Source organism: Coffea eugenioides, chromosome 1 (genome assembly GCF_003713205.1).
Source record: "Coffea eugenioides isolate CCC68of chromosome 1, Ceug_1.0, whole genome shotgun sequence".
Taxonomy (NCBI): Eukaryota; Viridiplantae; Streptophyta; class Magnoliopsida; order Gentianales; family Rubiaceae; genus Coffea; species Coffea eugenioides.
Window position 1 is genome coordinate 49455311 of NC_040035.1, and position 25839 is coordinate 49481149.

The 25839-nt window shown below is 37.5% G+C and overlaps 4 protein-coding genes, 2 long non-coding RNA genes and 1 other non-coding gene across 8 annotated transcripts; 4 read left to right on the forward strand and 3 right to left on the reverse strand.

Annotated features, from left to right (window-relative positions):
- The first annotated feature begins 1259 nt into the window (after nucleotides 1-1259).
- LOC113781519 lies at nucleotides 1260-3457 on the forward strand. Its single transcript, XR_003469623.1, has 3 exons — nucleotides 1260-1449; nucleotides 1887-1999; nucleotides 2736-3457. It is a non-coding gene; the product is annotated as an uncharacterized LOC113781519 (long non-coding RNA).
- Nucleotides 3458-3983: 526 nt separating this feature from the next.
- On the reverse strand, nucleotides 3984-6161 carry LOC113783436. The gene is made up of 4 exons (XR_003469907.1): nucleotides 6052-6161; nucleotides 5635-5747; nucleotides 4375-4461; nucleotides 3984-4272 (listed from the first exon to the last, which is right to left on the reverse strand). It is a non-coding gene; the product is annotated as an uncharacterized LOC113783436 (long non-coding RNA).
- A 436-nt stretch (nucleotides 6162-6597) lies between these two features.
- LOC113765162 lies at nucleotides 6598-9645 on the reverse strand. 2 transcript variants are annotated; one of them, XM_027309248.1, is made up of 4 exons: nucleotides 9035-9645; nucleotides 8694-8906; nucleotides 7900-8103; nucleotides 6598-7144 (listed from the first exon to the last, which is right to left on the reverse strand). In XM_027309248.1, exons 1-4 carry the CDS (start codon nucleotides 9038-9040, stop codon nucleotides 7088-7090), a joined length of 480 nt encoding a protein of 159 aa, XP_027165049.1. In that variant the 5' UTR covers nucleotides 9041-9645; the 3' UTR covers nucleotides 6598-7087. The 2 variants fall into 2 exon arrangements, with proteins under 2 accessions (XP_027165049.1, XP_027165057.1); XM_027309256.1 differs by having other exon boundaries at nucleotides 7900-8100; nucleotides 9035-9643.
- A 4034-nt stretch (nucleotides 9646-13679) lies between these two features.
- On the forward strand, nucleotides 13680-14015 carry LOC113774165 (putative lipid-transfer protein DIR1). The gene has a single exon (XM_027318735.1). The coding sequence runs from the start codon at nucleotides 13680-13682 to the stop codon at nucleotides 14013-14015; it is 336 nt and encodes a 111-aa protein (XP_027174536.1).
- A 2875-nt stretch (nucleotides 14016-16890) lies between these two features.
- On the reverse strand, nucleotides 16891-18447 carry LOC113762567 (uncharacterized protein At5g48480). The gene is made up of 2 exons (XM_027306075.1): nucleotides 18012-18447; nucleotides 16891-17375 (listed from the first exon to the last, which is right to left on the reverse strand). The coding sequence occupies exons 1-2, from the start codon at nucleotides 18290-18292 to the stop codon at nucleotides 17159-17161; spliced, it is 498 nt and encodes a 165-aa protein (XP_027161876.1). The 5' UTR covers nucleotides 18293-18447; the 3' UTR covers nucleotides 16891-17158.
- A 2376-nt stretch (nucleotides 18448-20823) lies between these two features.
- Nucleotides 20824-20896, forward strand: TRNAK-UUU. Its single transcript has one exon. It is a non-coding gene; the product is annotated as a tRNA-Lys (tRNA).
- A 23-nt stretch (nucleotides 20897-20919) lies between these two features.
- Nucleotides 20920-25244, forward strand: LOC113778137 (protein PEP-RELATED DEVELOPMENT ARRESTED 1, chloroplastic). The gene is made up of 9 exons (XM_027323427.1): nucleotides 20920-21327; nucleotides 22412-22567; nucleotides 22926-22994; nucleotides 23088-23258; nucleotides 23719-23862; nucleotides 24019-24177; nucleotides 24276-24341; nucleotides 24621-24680; nucleotides 24988-25244. Exons 1-9 carry the CDS (start codon nucleotides 21022-21024, stop codon nucleotides 25030-25032), a joined length of 1176 nt encoding a protein of 391 aa, XP_027179228.1. The 5' UTR covers nucleotides 20920-21021; the 3' UTR covers nucleotides 25033-25244.
- Nucleotides 25245-25839: the final 595 nt, after the last annotated feature.

Genomic DNA, 25839 nt, shown 5'->3' on the forward strand with positions numbered 1-25839 from the left:
AATAATGGTTGAATGATGGACACGTGTGCGTGACATGGTAATAAAGATATGTGTTATTGTTAATTTTACAACCCAAACATGCTTATTAGTAGCTTCTTTCATTTGAGGCTTCATCTTGTAATTGATTTTAAGTAGCAATAATGGATGTACTTAATAATATATCCACTCTACTCGCCACCAAAGTTGGGTTCCAATCCCACCGTCCCTAAACACCTCAAATCTCAATAACCAAGAATTACATGTCTAAAATTGTGTTTGAATAGCTTTTTTAAAAGAAAATATTATTTTACTTTCATCACAGCGATAATTCTTAATCAACTTTTATCCTTACAACAAATTTTTTTAAATTTTACATAAATTATATTACAAAAAAGTTATGATAGTAATTAGATTCGTCAAACACTAATGACGGGACTTGCCACTCTTTCTTTATTTTTGGTAAGCAAGAAAACTTTTGAATCCAAGGTATTCTACTTACAATAATAATATCTCTTACCTTACAATCCAACCTAACGCTGACTCTCCCTCGAGCTAGCCACTTAGTTTAATACGGGCGAGAAAATTTTTTCTTCTCTTGTGCCCTTTTCATCATCACCTTTCTCCGGTCTGCATTGACAATCTTCTCCTTGTGTCCCAACCATACTGGTTAGTAATTATTTATTAGGCGCAGTATTAATCAGTGAGGTCGTCGTGAGTTTCCTCCTCTCACTAGTCACTGACTGCATTCCCAGTGCTCTACTAACTAAAGGGAAAAGGGCAAAAGGAAGAAGGTTATCTACTTTATGAAACCAGCAGAGACAGGGAGTTAGTTTCCAGATTCATGTGGGACAAAGATGAATTCCATTCTGAAAAGCAGCTCGTCATTCCTGTTGCTGCTGGCCTGTAGGCTGTAGCGTAGATAAAAATCTTCTTGGAACAGCACAAATATTTTACCATCAGAATTCTTGCTTCGTAGTTTCTAATAATAGTAGCACTCGTGTTTCTAAAGTACGTACTGGAACTGGAAGTAAATTGTTTTTGGAAGAAGAATGCGTCCAAAGTCGCAACGGATCTTCTGTATCACACCCTGTCTCACATCCTGTCCCACTCCTTAAAATCTCGCCAAGTGTCTCTTAATAAATCAAACCCTCAAACAACTCAACTCAGACCATATTAAGTTAATTAATCGATTAACCGGACAAAGAAATTTAATCTCTTTAACCAATATAACCAAAACCAAGAAAAATAAAAACTCTTTAACCAAAATGGTAATTTTTCAACGGAAAAAACCCTAAAATATTAAAAAACCTCTGTCCGAGTTCATCATCTTCACCATTCAGCTTTGACGAAATATTCGCGGATAAAACTTCGAAGCTCTTCCCAAAGGTCCTCTGTCCTCTTCATCATCTCTTCCCATGAGAAATAACTTTTTTACGAGGATGAGATAAAGCTTCGAAGCTCTTCCCAAAGGTAAGAAACAAATATTTAGTTTTAGTGTAAATTTGTACTGGGTAATGGGTACTTCCGCTTCCGAAGTTTTGTTTGAGCATGCGATTTAATTTTGCTACCTCCAGAATTTGAACGGTTCCGGTAATCTTTGCAACTTTTTTTTTAAAAAATAATTTGCTTTCAGGGCATTTTCTTTCTAGCTACGCAGGCCAATTTGATGTAATTTGCTAAGCTTAGGCACTTAATCTAGTTTTCAACTTCAAATCGGTATAGATACACACCGTTGAATTAGTTTTGCTATATCCTCAACTGCATGTGTGTAGTAGTAAGAAATTGGTTATATTCTCTAGTGTCTCTGTTTTAGTGTTTTGGAACTTAGGTGTAGATGATGAAACTAGAGGGTAACAAGTTTGCCTTTATCTTTTGCTGATTAAGGGAATTTTTCTTCTAATTTGCAGCTTCCACTCCAAATGTTTCATCTGTTAAATTTTCTGAAAATTCGGTATGTACTGGACGAAGCTCACCAGCTGTTCGATCAAATGCCTAAGAGGAAGATGAATCAAACTATAAGGTAAAAGTCTGACTTGGTTGAGCCCATATTTATTAGGAGGGTGTTTTGCGTTTTATACGTTTGATTTTGTTTATTAGGACTACCTGTAGGCTTGTAATTAGTAGTTAGAAAATATGTTAAAGTTTGCATGATGGTTACTTTTTTGTGCTGGCACATGCGATCCTTGTCTCCCTTCTACTCTTTCGTGTCGCAATTTTATTTGATGCATTTGATAATTAGTCCATGAGTTGAAATTTTTATCAAATGCTGATTCATAATCTTAGATTAGTCGTAGTATTATTGATCAACAATGAAGGGATGGTCTTTGATTCATAATCTTGATTAGTCGTAGTAGTATTATTGGTCAACCTGCTGGTTTCATTTGGGAAATCTATCTCTGTCTTTGGCAGATGAGATCATCTAAAACCTGATAAGGCCTAAAGGTAAGTGCTTCTCAAAAAAAAGCTCTTTTTTTTATTCTGTAACTATGAATTAAAGCCAAGAAACATGTGTGATCACTGTTTTCTCAAATGGTTTTCTGGTTTTGGTCTATATGGATAGAGGTGCCATCTTGACATGCATTAGTGTGACTAGTTACAGGGTTTATGTATTCATTCACTTCATTGTTACTGTCTACAAAGTTCAATGTTTATGAAAATTATGTAACTTAGATAATTGTAATCTCTTATTTGCAGAATGTTATGCATAATGAAGCTTCAATCATGTAAAGCTTGTAACTTTTTCCCTAATACTGCAGGGGTATCTGATATGATGATAGGTTTTTGCAGTCAACTGGAACTGATTCGTGTTACTGCATCTGAGACTATGGAAGCCTATATCATTCTGTGCAACCTTGATGATGGACAAGAAGAGCAGGAGAGGAAAAGGTTCTTGCGTGGAGGAGGAGGAGGAGGAGTGGGGTAAGGCAGAGCCATCAACTCTCAAGAATTCGCCGGAGAACAAACTAAGGGAGGCTCTCGAGGAGGCTTCTGAAGATGGGTCACTTCGTAAAAACACATGAAATTCACTCTGAGTCTTTGAATCAAGATGGCTGCTTGGGAAGGTCAATATCTCTTGCAAGGCTTAATGCCCAGAAGGAATTCTTGAGGGCAACTACTCTTTTGTCTGAAAGGACATTTTGCATTGAAGAATCCATTCATGGCTTTAATGAAGCCTTCTTGTTGGTTCTTGACTTTGTACCCAAAGTTCCAATGTTGAGAAACAATTGACCATTTGAGAATTGACTTTGTACGGGTTGTTTTCTTGTTTTCAAACGCTACAGTATTGGGATTCATCTATATTTAGCTTAAAGGAAATTACTGCAAATTTGAGCAATCATGTACTTCATTGGGGTGCAGAGGAAGGTACTGTGGAGCATGATATTAAAACCAAAATTATGGATTACTTGAACATTCTTGAGAATGAGTTTGTACTTGTTTTTACTATTAGTAGAGGATCTGCATTTAAATTGTTGTTGAATCTTATCCTTCCCATTCGAACAAGAGGCTGTTGAATATGTTTGACCATGAGAGCCAGTCTCTGAGTTGGATGGCTCAATGTGCTAAAGAGAAGGGTGCAAAGGTGTACAGGGCCTGGTTTATGGACATATTTCGGGAATTTCAGCATTGTTATATGGATTATATATACAATTTGGTGTCAACAGTCAAATACGAGATTGGTCCCGAGTTGTTTAGAATCAGAGAACAAGTTTTCGGAGTACCTTGGTAAGGTTATAAGCTTTAGCTGTTTGACTTGTGAGTCTAAGGATCAATCTTAAGACAAGCCTCTCTCCTGCAGAATAAAGTCCGATGCAAAATCTTACTGACATTGAAAAAATAGCGTGGTAGCTCAAACATTAAAGAAGAAGAAAAAAAAAAGGAACGAAATGCAGCTTTATTTTGCTGGTTTTTTCTAATTTCTGTCTACTCAAGTTACAAAATTAATCTAAAAGCCAAACAAAAATCTGGGTTTTCTTATTGTATGGTTAAACAAATGCAAAGCTGAGGAACATTCAAAAGACGATTTCTTGTATGCATCAAGAATCCAGGGCAGCTCAACTAATATATCTCATGTTCTACAGTTTAGTCAGAAGAACGTTTATTAACAGATATTTGAACATAAATATCAAAATCAATAAGTATAAGCACAAAGTATTATTCCACTTAAAGGTCTAATTAATCCATGAGCGCAATCCCACTGTCTTGTCCTCCATTTCTTCATAAGCATCTTCATTCAATTTTCCCATTTTCAACAACTTGTTGATCAGAATCATCATTATTTTCAAGTTCTTGCGCCTACAAAAACAGACCCAAAGTTAGCAAATATATTGAATTATAATTGTAAATTATCAAACTAATATATATAAGATTAAATAATTAATCAAGGTTTTTCCTTACTTGGACAAAACTTATTGATGCATGCTGTTGTGCTATTGAACTTGAAGACATCAAATCATAGCCTTGGTAGAAGTTAGGGTCCAACGTCTGTCAGAAAAATAAGACCAAACTAAAAATCCTAAAAATTTCTCAAACTGGAATAAGACCAATACTATTCATCCATCAATCAACATGCAACTGAAGAACATTACAGCCCTATTTGCATGAATACAAATTCCCTGGAAAAAAGTTGCCATGTTTGTTCCTAAACAACGGCTAGGAATAAAAAGAAAAAATGTCACCTTGCAAAGATCCAGAAAAAAAGTGGAGAAGATCTTGAACAAAACCAACATATTCACAACTGCTATGTAAGAATTTGTATTTAGACATCTACTCCTAAGGTTACATAACCTTTGTAATTTTTGAGAATAATGCAGCCACAGGAAAACGGGAAATCAAAAACACAAAAGTAAAAAAAAAATGTCCAGAATTGAGAAAAAATTACTCAACATGTTGAGATATATTGCTTCTTATTACTTCCACAAAATTTATAACAATGTTTGAACCTCAAGTGCAGTATAATGAGAAGAAAGGCATTTAAGATCTGCAAAATATCAATTATAGCCTGTTTTGGTCCATTGTTAAATCATGCTCATTGTTCCATCACTTCACTTCTTCTTGCTTTTTCCCAATGTACGAATTTGGTTACATTTGAATCACCTAGAAGACTTTTTTCAGAAGAAGTGGAAATTTCTGGCTATTGATCAATGGGCTTTCCTTAGTGTTTTCTGCGCTTCATTTTGCAAGGCAGAGTGACTAAATAATCCAACGTTGTCGCTTTCGTGTAACGTGTTTTACTTTTATCAGGTTCAGGATTGAATGCCAGCAGCACATATTTTGCTCCTCAACAAATTAAATTTCCAAAAAAAAAAAAAATGTAAACTCGACCATATTTTTTTTTTCTCTTTTAAAAGCTTGATCACTTTTTCTCAGAGTTTATAGAGTTTTCAATATTGCACTCCATTTTCCTTTCTAGCAAGATGAAACTAGAAAAAATTGAGAACACAGAGCTGATTGGAGGAAAAGAAAGTTCGAGACGAACCCAAAAAATCTGCTACGGAAAACATTGATTGAAACAAATGAAATATGAAAATGGCAATTTATCCAAATGGCACATATTTAACATTTGAGGGAAAAAAAGGTTAAAATGGTAGACAACATTTGAAGTAGAGGTTTTGCTCTACTAGCAAAAATATGGGCGCAACCAAGTCAGACTTTTACCTTACAGTTTGATTCATCTTCCTCTTAGGCATTTGATCGAACAGGTGGTGTGCTTCGTCCAGCAGATACCGAATTTTCAGACAATTTAACAGATGAAACATTCAGACTGGAAGCTGCAAATTAGAAGAAAAATTCCCTCAATCAGCAAAAGATAAACGCAAACTTGTTACCCTCCCAAAATCATCTACACCTAAGTTCCAAAACACTAAAACAGAGACACTAGAGAATATAACCAATTTCTTACTTCTTCCCTGCAATTGAGGATATAGCAAAACTAATTCAAAGGTGTGTATCAACAGACCAATTTGAAGCTGAAAACTAGATCAAGTGCCTAAGCTTAGCAAATCACATCAAATTGGCCTGCGACGAGCTTGGAAGAACCCCACCAAGGTTTTTAAGAAATAACTTGTTTCTCACCTCTGGGAAGAGCTTCGAAGTTTTATCCGTGAATATTTCGTCAAAGCTGAATGGTGAAGATGATGAACTCGGACAGAGGTTTTTTAATATTTTAGGGTTTTTTCCGTTGAAAAATTGTGATTTTGGTTAAAGAGTTTTTATTTTTCTTGGTTTTGGTTATATTGGTTAAAGAGATTAAATTTTTTTGTCCGGTTAATCGATTAATTAACTTAATATGGTCTGAGTTGAGTTATTTGAGGGTTTGGTTTATTAAGGGACACTTGGCGAGATTTTAAAGAGTGGGACAGGATGTGAGACAGGGTGTGGTACAGAAGATCCGTTGCGGTCCAAAGTCATCTTGCTTGCCCCAATCTCGGGTTACCACTTATTACTTTTTTTTTTTATTATTTAAACAAATAATAAACGCTAGTTATGCGTACGTAATGTGTGAATTTTCCATTAAGTTTGTTTATCATTACCATTTGCCCTTTTCGGTGTCCACTCAGGAGTAAATCAGAGCCAAGACTTCAGAACATATAATTAATTAAAACGTAAGTACGTCTTCACTTTCCACGGAAGCTTTCTGATCGATCACCATTTCCAATAGAAGAGTAATTTCCCAGCTTTTGAAGATCTGGAAAACAGTACCAATATACAACTACAAGCATAGAGGGCGGAGAAGGGCAGAACAGAACAGAACAGAACAGAGTAGGGGTCTTCCTACAATACAACAAAAGAGAGAGAGAGAAAGGGCGTGGTTCCAAAAAGATAAGGTAGGGAAGGAGCGATGCTCGCAGGCCCAGCAGCAGGGATAAACCGTTGGTAAGAAGAATGGTTATCAATTTATCATATGATCGATCATATGATGATGTTTGATAATGACAACCTTCCTTCCACGATTGATTCCATCCATCCCCGACCATACCATAGGAGCACTCATAATAAGAAGAAGACTCCTTCCCCCCTTTTTTTCCCCCTTTATATATATATATATATATAAATGTACGCAATGCCGCGGTACTGATGAGGATGATGATGAGCTTCTTCTGCAGCGAATTCAACGGACGCAGCTGGGTGGTTGCATGCAGATTGAAAAGAACCCCCAGCCCCTCTTCTGCACCACAAAACAACAAACAACTAGCAAATTAGCCCTAAAACTAAAAGAGAGCAGATTTCAATTTAATCACAAATGGAAGTGCAGGCAGGCAACACATAGAAATCGACCCTCAGACAAAGCAGGCAGCATTATAATCACTTTTGGCCAGAAAACTTGAGAATTAATTAGTATATTCAAAAGGTGCAAATTAAAGGACTTTTTGTGTTTAGTCGTGTAGCCCTTTCTCCTTTTTGCATATCATATGATGATGAAGACAGAAGAAGGAAACAGAGGCAAAATTCCAAAGCAGTTTATCGAAGTTAAAACACCCCAGCTAGCCTTTTCTTCTTTTTTTCTTTTCTTTTAAACTAGTAGAGTAGCACTTTTCCTTTTTCCTCATCTTTCAAGGGGCCACAACTCACAACTTAAAACCATGCTTTCCAAATTTCTTTGATTTTTCTTTACACCCCCAAAGTAACATCTACGAATGCATGGGCTGTTATAAAAGATGGTCCAATTTCCAGTGAGGTCAACCCTCCTCCATTGGCCTTTCTTTTCTTTTGACAAAGCGAAGGGATAAATTAATAAACCAGTAGGGCGTGGCAAGCATGTCAGAAACACTGCTGCTTTCGGATTCAGGTCTAAGAGGTAGTGGGGGCATACGCATAAAGACAGACAGTAAGTTAAACCACTAATAGTCTAATATCAACCACATAATAAATAATACAACTACTGCGAAGTAGTAATACAATAATCTCTTATCGGACTTTTACCTTTCGGGGCTGTGCTCGGAGGAGCTCCGGCGAAATCTTGTAGAGGTCTTCATCCACGGCTTTAGGAGCAGGAGGGGGAGGAGAAGGTGGCAGTGGGCTTGGTGGCTCTTTGACGTTGACCCCACATTCACAGTCGCACACCACCCAAGCTTCCCCACCTTTTGCTTCTTTCCCCTGCCGCTGGTAACTTGTTGATTTTACCTGCTAATCATGCACCACCATTTTCATTTTCATGCTTAAAAAAAAAAAGTGATGATGATGTGTGTGTGGCATCTTAAAAACTAGTACTCCATACAGCAAAAATTGAATGGCCAATTTGTGAAAATAAAATAAAATCCATTCAAATACTAAATGCTAATCGGCTGTAGCATAGCAAATGGGTGGGTGGACAGAAATAACCGCCACCGATCGGTCAAATCTCAAATCTACTACCCGTACTGGAGAATCTACCCCACTCCTGCATATTCTGCCGCCATACGATACAATCTGACAATTGTCAATTTGCTCTGTCAAACCAACCAATAGTCAATACCATACGGTATGGTGCTTCCACCACGTAGCATCATAATATCCATGGTTTCTGAGAGCAGTAGAAATTAATAAATGTTTTCACATGCCCAAAAGAAATCTGGGTCTAGGCTTGCACTTGACCGAAAAGTTGTTTCCAGCTTCAGTTGGTTATTTATATTATATTAGGGACAGAAATTGGATAGCCTCTTTGTTGGAGTAATGTGACAGAAACAATTGGATGGGGATTAGAGTTGAGGAAGAAACTAAGGATAAGTAAGCATTACCCTGCGACGAGGAACCACAATCATGGCAGGAGCGACAACATCATTCTCGTACAAATCACCAGCAACGTACAAATCACGATCTTCAGAGTAGCTATAGCGAAACAACCCAGTCTGCCTTGCTGTCTCGAAGCACTGGGTGAACGGAAGATCGTCATTGCAATCCCAGCTTCCAAATGCCGGGACGTGACCCCTCCTCCCGTTGAAGTAGTACTCCTGATAGTAAAGCGCATTACTTAAATCGATTAAAAGCTCAAAACAGAGCAATGTAATCATATCATCAAAGCAAAACGCCAATTGGTCTATATACCACTTGTCAAGAGTCAAGAAAGATGAATACTTACATCCATTGGTAGAAGACTACTAGTGGTAATAGCTAGCAAGAAAAGAGGCAAAATTGACTTGTCCAAGCACTCAAAAGGGCTTGAAATTGTGGCAAGTTGAATATGAAGGGAGGGTTGGGGCGGGTATAAAAAGGGCACAGGGGATGATGAGACTTGAGAGGAGTAAATGACTGGTTTCTTGCTTGTGACCTAACAAAAGAGTTGAAAAAACAAAAAGGTAATAATAAAATGTATAAGAGGAAAAGAGAGAGAAGAAATGAGAGAGCGTAAGGGGGAGATGGGGATCCAAAGCGGTGTAACTTCTGTTGCAATCTACAGGAAAAAGCTGGAAAGAGAGAGAAAAGAAAGGCCCCGGGCAGATATTATTATTGATTAGTACTGGAGTATTATTTATCATTATTGTTGGTTAAAGGAGGCATTGCAAATTTGCAATTGCAGGAGTACGAGTAGTAGGTACTCCTCAGACAGGTAAGGAGCACAGGAAGAAGATGAACTGAAAGAAGAGGAAGAGAGAAGAGAAGGGGATTGAATTGATTAGGTTTACTTTTTGCTCTGTATGGGGGGCCGGGGAAGGCTGTGCGGTATGCAGGCAGCAGGCAGGGTTTGAATTCCATCTCTTTCTATTACTACTCTCAACTCTTTATCAACTTTTTTGTGACGAGGGGTCGCTCTAATACTTTGGCTTGTTTGTCGCTGGCTAAGTGTATATTCCAATGTATGCAGATAAAAAGTAGTACTAGTAGTTTTCTTCTCTCTCTCTCTCTCTCTCCGATGATTCTCCCATCTCAAAGCAACCAGAGAGAGAGAAGATTGAAAGTGAAAAATGGCTTTTTAGCCCCACATGCGTCATGCTAAAATTGCATGGTGCTCTGTGCCCCTGCAAAGCTCCAGAGAGAGAGAGAGAGGCACAAATAGTCTAGGGATAATTGCATAAACCTCCCCTGAGGTTTCTGACATTTGCACTGACCTCCCTTGTGGTTTGAAAAAATACACTGACCTCCCCTGAGGTTACTAATCCTTTGCAAATTCAATCCAAACGATTAAAATATTATTTTAGGGAGTGAAATTAGAATTTTGTACAATATTTGCCCTTTGTGCTACATATCCAATGAATGACAAAGTACTATAAATCAATTAACAATTAATAAATTTTAAGGAGTATAATTTATGGGCAAACACGCATTACTCATTTAAAGTACCAACTCTTTACGAGTATTTTACTTTCAAATATTTAATTTATGATAAATATATTAATATTTGTAAGAAAAATTCAAAAATTGTTATAGTAATATTCTTGCAAAAAAGAAATCGATAGGTTATTTATTTAATATAAATTAAATATTTTTTTTAAAAAAAATAAACGGCCCATAAAGTATTAATTTTTTATGGCTTTCATCCATTACACGAGTAAAGTATTCGCTCTTTATGTGTGCATTTTATTCTGAATCATTTAATTTATGTTAAATACATAAATGTTTGTAACTAAAATTGAAAAAGTGTTATATTAATATTTTTACGGAAGAGAGATTGGTAGTTTTTGTATTTAACAAAAATTAAATATTTGAAAGTAAATACAAATATGTATTTGAGTGTAAATATTTGTATTAAATTAAATGTTTGAAAGTAAATTACCCATAAAGAGCCGGTACTTTAAATAGGTAATGCATATTTGCCTATAAACTATACTCCTTAAAGTTTAGTAATTGTTAATTAATTTGTAGTATTTTGTCATTCATTGGACATGTAATACAAAGGACAAATTTGGTAAAAAATTTTAATTTCACTCCCTAAAACAATATTTTAATCGTTTGGACTGAATTTGCAAAGGATTAGTAATCTCAGGGGAGATCAGTGTAATTTTTTAAACTACAAGGGAGGTCAGTGTAAATGTCAGAAACCTCAGGGGAGGTTTCTGCAATTATCCCAATAGTCTAATGCTAAAGCTGAACAGTAGTACTAGTAGTAGTAGTCCCAGATAGATAGATAGACAGAGTATTTGCAGTTTTGCATTGCAGTGTTGATGGGTCAACAACACTATAGAGGTATCAGCTGCAGCTGCAGGTTTTTAAACTTTGAATACAGGGATAACCAACTCCCTTTAACGGAGTTCGCGATCATTTTTAGTGTGGGTGGGAGGTTCAAGAGATCAAGAGTTCAAGAATTCAATTCTTATCTTTCATCAAAAAATTATCACTTAATGTAATCTTGCTTAAGATTGGTGTGGGTGTAAAGTAGGTATGATCCGATAGTGATTTAGTTACCATCGATTCCCGTGATCATTCAAAACTCTTTTCTTTTAAGTGGAAGAATTTGAGTTGCCCGTGGAGTATCCGGTACAAACATGCAATTCTCCACTAGTATATATATAACTCCGGAAATCACTGGGCAATGGCTCAGTGGCCATCAAGGAGGGACTTAAATCCTTCCTTGGATTATAGGTGAGGATTCGAATTTTACCTGCAGCGAAAAAAATCTAAGAGTTGTGTCATAGCATTCCCTTGATCTAGTTGGATCTGTATATCCACTAACCCCTACAACAGTCTTCTTAGGCTCCCCCTCTCTCTAGATTAGGATAGAGTAGGTTATACAAATGTATCGTTGTTGACAAAAAAAAAAATATATATATATATAACTTCGTACCTTTGCATAGCAGCTAGCTACTCGGAGATAATCTTCTTAACCACCCATTTAATTGGCAAGAGATTCATTCTCTCTTATCTCGAGGCTACTACTAGCAAGTTCTGAATTTGAAAACCAAATGGAGCGGTAGATTGATACTAGTAAAGTCCAGCTTCATTGCGCTTCCGTCCCAAGAATTAATAACAATTAATATTTCCTACTATAATTGAACATTGGCGTGTTGCTACAGTCTAATTTTTGACTCCTCCTCGCCGATTTATTGAATCTCTTCCACCGGAGAATCCATGCATTGGACAACGAATCTTTATATAAACCTATCCATAAGAAGCACAAATAACTCCGTGTGATTCTCCACAAGAAATGCATTATTATTGATTGGTTGATCGGATCCTGCCCCTGTGGGATGACATTGCAGCACCTGAAGTTCATTCTACTGTAGCGTCTGCGTCGCATTGAGAACCGGGTTTGACTTTTACATTATTGATTCTAAGCTTAGCTAATGGGGAGACCAACTAATAGCCAGGGTTGCCTGCCCACCTCAACATCGGCTTCTCGACAAAGGAAAACGACCATTCAATTTCATCCATTATGGAGGGCGTCCCAGCCGAGTTTGCCCTTTGGTTCTTTCATTGTGCTCCGCACATAACGTATAGTCAAATTGGATACGTCGTCCTGTATACAGATTCTATCGGTCTGGTTAGTCGGATTTTTAGGACACAAGCCCATTGGCCCAATACCCATCGTCGTCCGAAGCCTGAAAGCCGTCCCATTATTCTAATTGTCTGGATTTGGGTCGTTAACGCTTGCAACGGCAAAGGTTTTTCTTTCGCTCATGGGTGGGTGGTTGAGATTAACTCTTCCTTTTCTTTCTTTCTTTTTTTTTTTTTCTGTGCTGCTGAACAACAAAAGAGATGCCAATTTTCGGCTTAGGTGGCAAAAATTTATTGGTTCAGTTGGTAACACAAATTGATTCAGTTGATAAGAACGAGTCTCTTCCAATCGTATGTACGAATCCCACTGCCGGCAATGTGAGAGTTGTGTTTGTGGGTTATATGTAAGAATCTCTGTCTGTGTGATTTCAAATGCATGTCTCGACTTGAAAAAGTTTAAAATAGTTGTAGAGCCTTTAGTAAATTTCACAAAACGTACACAAAATAGTAAATTTGTAATATTAATAATTTAATTAAAAAAATGTGATTACTCGAATGGACTCGTTGAGCCTTTAAACCTCTGAGTACTAGAATTCGGAGTTCGAGTTCGACTTGTAAACTCAAACTTGACTTGAGTTTGGTCAAAATTGAGCTATTGATTGAGTTATTTGCGAGTTCAAATCAAGTGACCCGAATCTTTTGCATCCCTAGTATCTGCTCTACACTGCAACACCTTCAACAAACTATTTGAACGAAAATATTTAACATATGAAACTCGATGGGAGCCTAAACTATGACATAATTTCATTGCATTATGTATGCCAGGCCATGAGTTCATAGTGGAATTGCTAATGAATATGGAGAAGACAACTAAATCCTCGCTTTGTTCCATAAAACGATGATTTGACCATCCTAATTGCCAACGTATCAACAAACTAGGCCAATAAACTTAGAACTAACAAACCACAGCCGGATTAGAGTACATCCGGACTACAAGAAACAAACACACAAAAAAAGACAAACTCAAAATCATACCTTCCAATCTATTCCCGACATCTAGTAAAATTCCAGACCATTCTATGACCACAAAAATTCAATAAAGAAGATTGGTTCAGGAAACGTACCCAATTACCAAAGCCACAAACATTAGATGACCCCTCTGCATTTCACCACCCGTGACTCGTATGATTGTATCAACTTTAAAGCCGTTCGTGCCAAATTCTAAGTCACGGGCTCACACTTATTATTATTATTTTCGCGGAAGGACTCTAACACTCTATATAAATCTTCAAGACATGCATGTAAGTTAGCCATAAGCCACTCAAGATCGCAATTGAGCAACCAACACTAAAATAATGGCGGAGATGGGAAGTGGAATTGGAAGCAAAACAGTGGCAGTAGCAGTAATGCTGGTGGTGCTGGTGGGACTGGGATGCCCTGAATGGTCAAGGGCTATGAGCTTGTGTAACATGGACGAGAAGGGACTAATGGCATGCAAGCCATCAGTGACACCACCACCGCCCGACCCGGTCGATCCCACCTCCGATTGTTGCGATGCCCTCAAAGGGGCGGACTTGAAATGCTTGTGTTCTTATAAGAACTCCTTCACGTTGCCGTCTCTTGGGATTGATCCTGACCTTGCCTTGGCACTCCCATCCAAATGCAACCTCGCCCTTCCTCCAGATTGTTAAAAGGTCATCAATTAATATTCCTCCTCCACTAACAAGCCGTGGATCTCTAAGATATTCCATTCATCGAGCATGACTTAAATTTACTGAGTAGTATATAAAAAGAATTATAAGTTTTTAGACTATTGATCAACTTTTGTTTTGCATTCTTCCAGGTACGTACGAGGAGTATACATGCTGGCTATGGCATTCATTATATGGATCACACATAGTTAATTGGTTGAGAGCTGGGACTGCAGTTTTATGGAGTAGTACTGTTTTAATTAGCATCGTCGTTGTACGTATATGGTTTGTAATAGCAACCTGAATTATAGCCGAATCAGCATGGAAGTCTGAAGATCCCTATTGTGGTGTTTGTTGTGTGGTGTAAGAATTAATTCCTCTCTTTTAAGTCTTTGACCACGCTTATTCTGAAACATGAAATATGCTGCAGGGCAAATGCATGAAATGAATGCCTCTTTGGGTAAAGCTTACAGGGTAAACATACAAGATTAGAGTCGGTTAAACCTGTTTACGTAATAGTTATTATGTCTACGGAGTAGAATAAATGAGACTTAACATTACGAGATGCTAAAGTATTGTCATGAGGCCTTAATTTCTGTGCCAAGCTGTTTCTACTCTCTATAGACTGCTACACTCTCTTTCTTTATTGGCCAAATCTTTGTAACCGTGGCCGTAGCATGTATGAAGCGGTCAGGTCTATATGATTCTATGGCTCCTGAGATTTGGGGGGAGTCCATGATGGTGGGAGACAAATGACAATGGATCAATTACGGTTCTGTCCAACATTCGATTATTTTTCACCGTGGAGTGGCCCAAGTTCAACAACCCTGAATTAGTATCCTAGGACCCTGCCATATGCACAACAATCCATGCTTTTTCAACAGGCCCAAAAAGCTAACCACAGGGTCCAAGATGACTGACCCCCAAAAGAAAAATACTGTAGAAATTAATAACGGCGGCATTAGATGAATGTCAAATGTTGATTAAAAGGGAAAAGAATACATACAATTGGCTATTGGAAAAATTCATAGTACGATGCATAATTCGGGAAACTTGGAAGTTCAGTTTTTATTCAATTCACGAAATCTGATTACATGCACAAATCTAGCCATTAGGCGCAAGTTAGGAACATTGGGCCTGTGGAATTTCACTTTCTATGCTTCCGGTACTTTACCAATATCAATGCTGACATGTTCTTTTCCAAGTTTTATGTCGATTTCAATACCCAACCAGCGTTGCTAGCTGAGAAGCTAAAACGACTTTAGTTCGATGAGATTGTCACGTAAACTTTGTTAACACCAACAGGATTGTAGGTTTCTACTTTGATGTATTAAAAATTTTTTGTTCTCTTCATTTCCTTGTCCGTTGGTGTATGATGGATAGTTCACAAAATAACAAATACAGTACAGGAAAAGGGTAATCAAGGACGCTGATGAATAAAAGCTAAAAGCTTTAACAATATAGATAAATAAATCTGGAACCCCAAAAATAAAAATGACGTGAATAAATCAATAACTATAACTCTTCTTAGAATTAACATTTTAAAAGCAAAATTACACTAGAGTACTATAGGATCGGTGAGTCGTCATAGGAGAGAGCAGAAAGGCTAAAAGCTTTTTCTTTTTTCTTTTTTTTTTTTCGGGTGTCTAAGCAAAACGCTGAAAGGTTTGCTGCGTAAGATATATTCAGATTTACTTGGAAGCGTGTACCTTAAAAATATAAAACTAATCTAATACGTTTATTGTTCCGACAATCGAATGAATGTCCCTGAATTTGACTGTTGGTTTTGCCCAGGCAATCCCTGCATCAACAGTGGTCATTTTGCAGCATTCCGCATTTTTGTGCCCCTTCCCTAAAGATTAATCGGCCAATCCTGACCCTAACCAATTAGTTTACTTTTAATGAACCTAATTAATACTCTTTTAGCCAGAATCAACCAAGTATTCTTCTTAGACGAGAAAAGAGAAACAATAGGAATACAGCATAATCGCGTGCCAAGCCAGTAGGGGGTAAGCTCGTGCGTCAAGCCAAATAAACAAAGCTATAGCTGAAACCGGAATTGTTAGCACCACCAACATTTATATTTTGTCAGCCATCAATTTTAACTCCCACTCTTTAACTTATATCAGATGAGGGCTTGAGTAGACCAAGGGAAACTAGGAGGAAAAGTTCCTACCTCCCAAATCAAAAGATACAATACTACACACCTTTCAAATTTTATTGCAAGCGTAGAGATTAATTTCTACTCTGTGATCAAACCTGCACTTTATCTAATATAACCAATCCGCCTAAAGAGAATCGGTTCCACCCTCCCAACATTAACTCACGAGAAATCCACGAAAGGTTACTGGGTCCACATCTCTCCGTTAATTTAACGGCCAAGCTCATACCAATACGCAGAGCTGCTCGCCTGAACGTAATTATAGTTTTGCGTTTTCAACGCTCTAATGCATGGCAATGCCTGCCGTTCGTACAACTACTAGTGCCCTAATTTTCAAACCCCCAGACCCCACTTCTCCACACTTCGGGCCCCCCTTTTTACCCCATCCAACCTTAACAACGCCGCCCAAGGCCTTTTTCATTCGTCGAAGTCTCCAACCAGTAATTTAAACAATATAATACTAATCCTTAATAATCATATCAAAGTAAGATACTATAGTCTTACAAAGTAACAACTATAAACCACCACCACCTAGAACCCGCATAACCCATTACACTCTCCAAGTCCAAGGACGTGTCCCTCACCATCGGATATGGGGTTGTCGAAAAGTCAGCACTACCCCTTATCCTTTCACCATAAAACCCTCATTCAAGCCATTAGTTGAGGTAGCTTTAGAAACATGCAACTAACCACAAAAGCAAATCACAAAGCACATAATGCAAGACCTTAACTACTAAGCCGTTTCAGCCGAGAGAGGGAATTAAAGTTGCAATGGATCATCAACATTGTTTCGAACCCAAAATACCATAATGATGTTTCTAAGCATCTAACCAGCTACTGCAGTTTCTGGTATTTAATAATACTAGCTTAATATCTGCAATGCTACCGGACTTGACTGTTTGAGACAAAACGATAATACGACTGGATCGAGTACTAGTAAAAGTTAGAGATGAGAGACATGATGGTTTAGATCCAACGCCTTTTAAGCCTCCACGTCAGCAGAGGCACTCGCAGGCGAGCAAACCAGCCAAACATTTCCGTACGGATCCTTGAGCTTCACCACGCGCCCATCACCACCGCAACAATCAGCCTCACTCACATCCTCCGAGATGGCTCCGGCACCCACAGCCTTCTCCACCGCAGCTTCAACCTCCTCAGTCTCCAGGCAGAAAGCCACTCCGCCTCCAACTGTTTTCACTCTGGACGGAATTAAAAACAGTGTTATGGTGAATGAAGTGAAATAAAAAATGCAAAAAAAAAACGAACCCTAATGAAAAGATCGCACGGAAAGCGAAAAAGTAAAAAACATACGGGAAAACACCGTCCAACCACAAAAATATTGGAGAGGCGATGTAAAAGAGTTAAGCTCAAAAATTAAAAGATTAGCGCAAAAAATGTCGGTCGACTCCATTTACCCACGTAATTAATACAAAAAATAAGTAAAAAACATAATACAACTATATTTCAGAGGGGGAAAATGGTAATGACAACTAACGTTCACCGAAATATTATGAGCAAAGGACAGACACATCATAAAACTACCAAAACTAGGAAAAAAATCATATAAATGAAATTTTAGCTGTTAAAAAATGATCATACATACTTTTTATCGTTTTAGAATATCCTGATACAAGACAACCAACAACAGAATAATAACCACCTCAACAGAAGAACCAAAAGACCAAGATAAATTAAACAAACAACAAAATAACGTAAAATAAGCCTCGTTCATAAATATCGTTTTGATAATACAGATCCATCCAAACAGCAAGCAAAAAATCGTACGGAGATCATTTCAGCGCTAGCAAAAATTTAAAAAAGGACGGAAAACGTACGGAGCACGGGAGTCATCAGCAATGAGGTCAGAGACGAGGAAGGAAAAGGAACCAAGCTTGAGTTCAGCAGAAAGAAGGAGAGGAAGCTCCTGCTCGGCCTTCCTCTTAGGATGCACAGTACGGTTAACCTCTTCGGCTCCAAATGCCACCTTGTAAAACTGTACGGCGTCGTTCGCCTTTGGTGCCTCCACGAACAGCCACGGCTTCGCCACCTTGAAAACCACCTCCTTCACAGCCGCTCCGTTGGGTGCAGCGCCTGCGTTGTGAGCCTCCTGCGCCATCGCAAATGAAGAAGAGGAAAAGAGAGCAGAAAACTATAAAACCCTAAGTGAGAGAAAATGCGGAACAGAGAGCGAAGGTGAGACTTAGACAGAGAGGGAGGGAGAGAAGGAGTGAGAAAAGCGACTGAAAAAATGGATAAATGGAGGAACGCTGGGTCTGCAGATGTGGGGTCATTTATAGGAAGCGCAGAAGCAGAAACGGTAGTGCTTTAGTATTTTTATCGGGTTGGGGGAGGTAAATATCGGAACTAAAGTATTCTTGGAGAACAAGTTGACTGTTTGCCATTGCGTTTGTATTTTATTTCGGTAATGCCATGCATTCAGCAGTTGGGGGGCATCGGGAAATGGAAGGCTCGTCCTGTAAAATTGGGAAGACCCGATTAGCCTTTGGTTTTGTGGGTTTTACGGGGGATGCCATCTTTCACTGGGCAGAAACAGCCAAATCTCAGATGATTTCCTTGTCATAAGTTCTGTTGGCGTGTCAGTGAAAGGGAAATAAAAAAGAAAAATAGAAAAGAGAAAAGTTGAAAACCAGCATGCATTAATGAATTTGTCCGTTTCCCAGTGGTAAAGTTCATTGGAAGACTGGAACGACTAACAACACGTCGTAGTGCCCCTGCTTCTAAGTTCTAACGTGATGGGGTGCGTGACTTGAGGTTTAGGCTAGAGGGATGTACGCAGTACTACTACTAGCATGAGAATAAAGGGGGAAAATATCCTTTTACCACCATAGAAGTTAGAATTTTTCTAGTTGATGCGCAATAGATAATTGTTAAGATATCTAAATTACACTTAAAATATCATACCATATAGATACACCATCTATGAATTGTGACACTTTTTTAAATTAACTACATTTTTTTATAAAGAAATATAGAACTTGATATTCCTTTTAACAAAAACTCAATGGACATCCATTAAATGTAACGATAAAATTAATAGTCATACCATTTTAAGTATGTATTCATTTGGATTTTAGGAAAATATTTCTCGACGTCATCATAAACAAAAAACGAGTCAGATTTAGATGAACTTCTATTTACGCTTTCAAATAATTCAATGATAACGTATGAAATCTTTTACCGTTAGTGATGGATTTTATCTTTAATAACGTGTATCCAATTGGCACTACGCCAAGTAAAGAAAAACCCTAATGAAATAGCCAATCCATATTTGGAAGAAAATGATGAAATATCCAACGTTCAATTATAATAGCCGCTAGAAATGCCATCCTTTTTTTTTTTTTTTTGGGAGGAAAGGTCATCGATTCGAATCAAGTCTATGGCTTCATGGATGGTTCCTAAACGTTTTCACAAGGTTGAGAATTTAAATCACTACTGTATAGTGTTTGAAATTAGCACATATATATATATATATATATATTTCATTTCTAAATTAGAGACGTGTGTTCTTGAAATAACTTTTAAATGTTGGTCTTAATTGAAGTATAGATTACGTCCCCCCCCCCCCCCCAAAAAAAATGGTCTTAATATATGTATTCCGGAACCTCTCAATCTATGGGTCGACATGGATTCTTGGAAACGAAATGGCATTCTCGATTCTCAAATCTCAAATGACATGAGTAGTGTCCTTATTAGCTACTACTTTTTTTGAAGTTTAATAAAAAGCGAAAGTTTTTTGCCATTCTTTTTAAATTACTGGCATTAACAAAATTAAAACGGAAATATATTAACCCAGAAAATGTAAAATGAGGAAGGCGGTGCTAAAACTGCGGCCATTTTTTCTTTTGGGCCTGTTTGCCGCTTTGTTTCTTGGGCATATCTCCACATTGGGAGGGTGTTATGTAGTTGGAGCCCATCGCCTTGACAAGGGGAATCAAAGTAGGAATTAATCAGCCATAACAAGGCCCGTCAATAAATAAATTTCCTTTTGTTGGATGTGTGAAGAGAGAAATGCGGCCCTTTAAGGCCCAATGGACTAAGTATTACTACGTTAAGTATATTATTATTAGTATTAATCACCACTTAACTCATAGAACTTCTACCTTGCATTCAAATCTTCGATTAATACATAGAAACAGTAGCAATAGAGGAATTACTTGGTCAAAGGCAGTCCTACATTGGAATATTGGCAATTGTCCAGTTTAGAGTGCCGAATGTCAACTGTCTTAATGGGTGTGTTTGAATATCATATTATTTTAAATATTATATAAAATAATTATTATAATTTATGTGTGATATAATATATTTGAAATAAAAACTTAATTAAAAAGATAAAACGATGTATTAAAAAAATATGTTTGTGATACAAGCAAATAATTTTTTGATACATAACACATTGATTGTCTTTTACCAATTACCTCAACCAATGACTGTATTTGATTGTTCGCTATTATTGCAAATCGTTTGGAAATTGAAACTCACATAGTAATACGGCAATTTCAAAAGTCAAAGCAATATTTTTTTTTTTTTTGGGTAAGAAAAGAAAAGATCAAAGTAAGTATTATGGACGTGACTGGACCTGGTAAATTCGTGGTTAGTCTTCCTAATCAGCATAGGCCACTGTGCGGGGCCGTCTTAGCTCAGCCGGTAGAGCGCATGGCTTTTAACCATGTGGTCGTGGGTTCGATTCCCACAGACGGCGTCGGGATGCCACTTGTTTTCTTTTCGTTGGCAGAAGAAAGAAAATCCGGGGTTTAGCGATGGGGTGACGGGTTTTTGGGCTCCAAGCCGGCATCTGGTAAACCCACATAGTCAGTTTCCTCCTCCATGGCCTCTTTCTCCGTTACCTCCGTCGCAGCTTCTGGGACGACTTATTTAATTCCATCAAAATTTCTCAGTACACAAAAATGGCGTAATTCTTTTCCCACGAAACCCAAGTGGCAGCTAAAGAGACGAAAGTTCTTGGCTCCATGCTCCACTTTTGAAGCCAGTGGAGGTTTTCCAGTGGATCAAGAAAGTAGCAGCAGTAGTGGTTCAAGGCAAGAAAACCAAAACTGGGGCCCATCCCAATATGAATCTCTACTCAAAGGTGGTGACCAGGTTACCTCTGTCCTAGAAGAGATGGCCAAGCTCGTAAGTTTTGCTCATTATTCCTTCTCCCAAGTCTCAAGTCCTAATTTACTAGGCCTTATCCTAATAACAAATTTCTTTTCTTTTTGGGTTGTGCACTTTCCTGTTCAACTGCCTTTTATTTTGGTGAAAATCTTGATTCATCTTACTTCACTAATTATTAATTGCTATTTTGATATTCCTTATCAGGAAAAACAATTGTATGATCTCAAACCTTCATTTGTTTTGGGAGTTAAAAAAAGTAGAACTTAGAAGTTAAATATTTAGTAGAATGAAAGCTGTAAATACTTAACCTAAACCTTGCTGCATTCTAAGGAGCCCAACAGGATTTACTGCTGCAAAATATATTATCGAAATGAATATGCTGAAATTCGTACCACTGCAGGATGGAGAGAGGTGCAATCCTGGAAAAAAAGTCTATCAAATTGAAATGTTTCAATCTTTTCCTATGTTATCTGCATAAAGGTGTTATATTTTTAAAGATGTGGATAATGTGATTGATATTTCCTCACAAATGATACAATGAAAAAGGGGGGATTTCGAGTGAAGATTCAGATGTTTGTTAAATAAGAGGAAAAAGATAACTATAGGTAAAAAGAAAACCACGAACCACATTCTGTTTCCAGAAAAGTCGCCAATTCTACTATATTTTTTATTGTGGCGATTAGCACATCAAATATGCTTTGATTTCACTCTCTTTGGATTTTAATTGTGTTTACTTGTAGTCTGCTTCCAGGTTTCATGTTGGTCGTAGAGTATGCTAGTCTTATCTTGCGTGTTAGTCGATAATGACTGCATGTGTCTTTGTAGAAATAGTTAAATCTTACTCTGCGGTGTAGACTTGTTGTTTCTGTACGTTGTTATAACTAAGATTTTGATCCAGACTATACACTTGCTTGAGTTTCTTCTTATTCCAATTCTTCTGCATGTGTATTCAAGATGTTAGACTGAGAGAATAGTTTCTATCAGCTGGAATGAAGTTTTGAATTACTGCATCTATCCTATTGATAAGCTCCTACTGTATTCTCAATCTCATATCTGGAAATTAAAGTTGTCGTATTTTTCTGATTCATGCATGTCGCAACAGTTGGAAGACATGAATATGGATGAAGCATCTGAGGAGGTGGCAGTACAATTGGCTGCCCAAGGAGTTATTGGGAAGAGAGTGGATGAAATGGAGTCAGGGTTTATGATGGCCCTTGATTACATGATCCAGATTGCCGAAAAGGACCAGGATGAAAAAGTAATGATTTAATATCTCCATTAGTGTTCCATTCTTTTGGGCTATTGTCATCTTGTTGAGTGAGTATTATCTGTTAGCTGTTGTATATGCCTTTCTAGAACAATGGTTTTGCTGTTGTTAAAACTATTTGAAAAATAGCAAGAACAACTAGCTATAGTTGCAGGCATTCTTAGTTGTGCTGAAGCTTTAGAGATTTATTTAATCCTTCTGTTAAACCTACCTATAGCACAATAGTTTTGACATATCGGCTGCCATTTGCAGTATCCTATGTATTAAGCTCGTCGTTGCCAGGTTCTATTCAAATGATTGATTCACTCGAAATAGTATATTTTGACCATTATTACATGTTTCTTTTCAGCGCAAGTCACTGTTGGAGGTGATCAAGGAAACTGTACTATCCCATCTTACCAAGAAATGTCCCCCTCAGGTGAGGATATTACTTGGATTAGTAGTTTTAACTATCTATTTTGGTTATCAGGCTAAAAGTTCATCTTGGCAGTGAATTATTTTCATGGTGCAGGTCCAAGTAGTTGGATTGCTCTGCCGAACTCCTGGAAAAGAAAGCAGACATGAACTTCTCAGGCGAGTAGCTGCAGGCGGCGGTGTATTTGAAAACAATAGTGGCACAAAAATCCACCTTCCTGCAGCAAACCTGAATGAAATAGCTTGCCAGGCTGATGACATTCTAGAGGTTGTGCTCTTCTCAAAACTGAAGGAAGCATTTGTCATAAAAGATGGTTTTTCTATTATTTTATTATGCTTGCATAAAACCCTATGAATTTTTTTATTTTGAGTGAAAGAAAAGGTGGCAAAGTATTAAACCTTCTTCTTGATGAGATTGGGACTGATTATTCTTGAGAAGATTCATTTATCATAGGGGAAGAAAACATCTGTTCTGGCATTTGAGAACAGCTGAGTAACTCAAGAGGGGGAAATCTTTCCAAATTTCATCTGGTTTTCAGTTATTGATTCTGAATTGCTTTTTTTTTTTTGCCCCCCTGGCCTAAGTTCCAACCAGTGATTTAGATTATCATATTCGTCATTACCTAATCTAAATTGCAAACTCCATTATACATTTTGCAGACAATACTGGTCAATGCTTCTTTGCTGATTAACTGGTTAAAACTCATTTTCTGATCTGCATTTTGCAGACAATGGAAACCCGTCCTGTTGTTCTTGACCGCAAGTTACTTGCAAGGCTTGTTTTGATACGAGAAGAAGCCAGGAATATGATGGGAGGTGGGATACTAGATGAAAGAAATGATCGTGGTTTTAGAACTCTCCCTCAGTCAGAGGTCCTTTTTTTCCTCTGAATTGATTCGTGATATTCCAGTTTTCATACATTACAGAGTCATTGCCTTATCAATTGGTAGTGTAATCCCTTGAACAATGTTATACATCACAGTTATTTTGGTATAAGAATTATTTGGTGTGATATTGTGATAATGCAGGTCAACTTTTTAACCAAGCTTGTAGCTCTGAGACCGGGGAAAACTGTTCGTGAGATGATAAAAAATGTTATGCAAGGAAAGGATGAAGGTGCTGATGATTCCCCTGGGAATGAGGAGATTGGCAGTGAGGGAAGGATCTCAAGTGGGATTGCAGGAAAGGTATGATTTAATCAAATATCTAATTATTGAAACAAGTCTTGAAAAACTATGTCTAGTTAGGATGAATCTATTTATAACCCTCTAATCTTGTTATTCAGGCTAGCGTTACTGGTGTGAAACCGTTACCTGTTCGCCCTGGAATGTTTCTTGAGACAGTTTCCAAGGTATCCAGTTGTTACATGGATGATTGTGGCTTTTTCAGATAAAAGTTTTGATAGGAGATTTTGTCAAATATGGGATGCATATAGACTGACGTTTTCTAATAAGGCCGGAAAAGTTAGAAAGAAAGAGTCATAATGGCATGTCAAATATTGAAGCAATTCCAGAATCAAATGTAATCAAGTTCATGGAAACTCATAGCACTTGTTGAATAAGGGCTTTCTACCAAAGAGAATCATTGAATCTCTATTTTCACTGATTCTTATCTTTGTTGGAACTTGTAGGTATTAAGTGGCATATATGCAGGGAATGTCTCTGGCATTACAGCACAGCAGTTAGAATGGGTGAGTAGATTTCTGTTTCTGAGTGCTTTCTAAGTTGGTTAAATTGACAACTTGCATTTGTTCCTTGGGAAAACCTAATAGGACCTTTTTTTTGTCCTTCGGGATGTTAGTTAAATAGTGTTGGATAAATGTTCTAGTACCTTATAAGCTAATAGGTTTTTATGCTATGCTTTACAGTGGTGCGATTCACCAACCAATTTATTAGTAGGTTCTTCTGATTTCTGGTGCACTTTGTCAAAGCTTATTTACTTCTGCAGTTTGCAATTTTTTTATGGGCTAGTGCTGACTTCTAAGGTCTGTTATTCAGGTTCACGAGAATACGCTACAAATTCTTCAAGAAATTGCATTCTGATTTTCATTACAGCAAACAAAGATGCCGTACATAAATTTTTGAATAATGACTTAGGCTGTAGTGTTGTAGACATGTCAATGCTTGTAGTTGTAGACATGTCGATGCTTTTATGGGATTATAGAACAAAAGGCATCACAATCTTTGTACATATGGACATATCAACTACATTTCAGTGCCCCTTTTTGGGTGTAAAAATATCTTCTTCCCTTTTATTCTGCATAGATTTACCTGGATGTTTTGCCCTTTGACCTTCAGCTGCTACAGATCCGTAATCCTGGGAGTCTTGCATCTATGTGTGCGCTAGGATATGTTTTGTTTCCCACATCTTGTAACTTAATAAGCATTCATTTTTTCTTGCTATTGGTGATTGGATTTACCTTAGGCTCTAGAACTGCAGAATCGCTATTCAAAGAAAGATGAATATGGATAAGCATTTTGCATCTTGCTCGGTTTTTTTTTTTGTCGGAAAGGAGCATTTAACTGTAGGAAAAAGAAGGTAAAGGATCTTATGATCATTACCTACGATCCTTTCCCGTTCCACAGTGTTTTTCTGGTTTGACTGCCTGTCATCAACCTTTTGGTGTGGCATAAATGTGACGAACTTTCTACTAGGATTTGACTGGTTTATGGTTTAATTAAAAGTTTCAACTTACTAATTCTCGTCATGATCGTTCTGATGAGAGTCACGAGACTAAGGATAAAGGCTTCTGGAAATGGAGATTCCATATGCTTGGAGACATCGAGTGTTTGTCTTTAGGGAAAATGACAGAAATGGTCCTTACATTTGAAATGATGCAAATTAGTTCC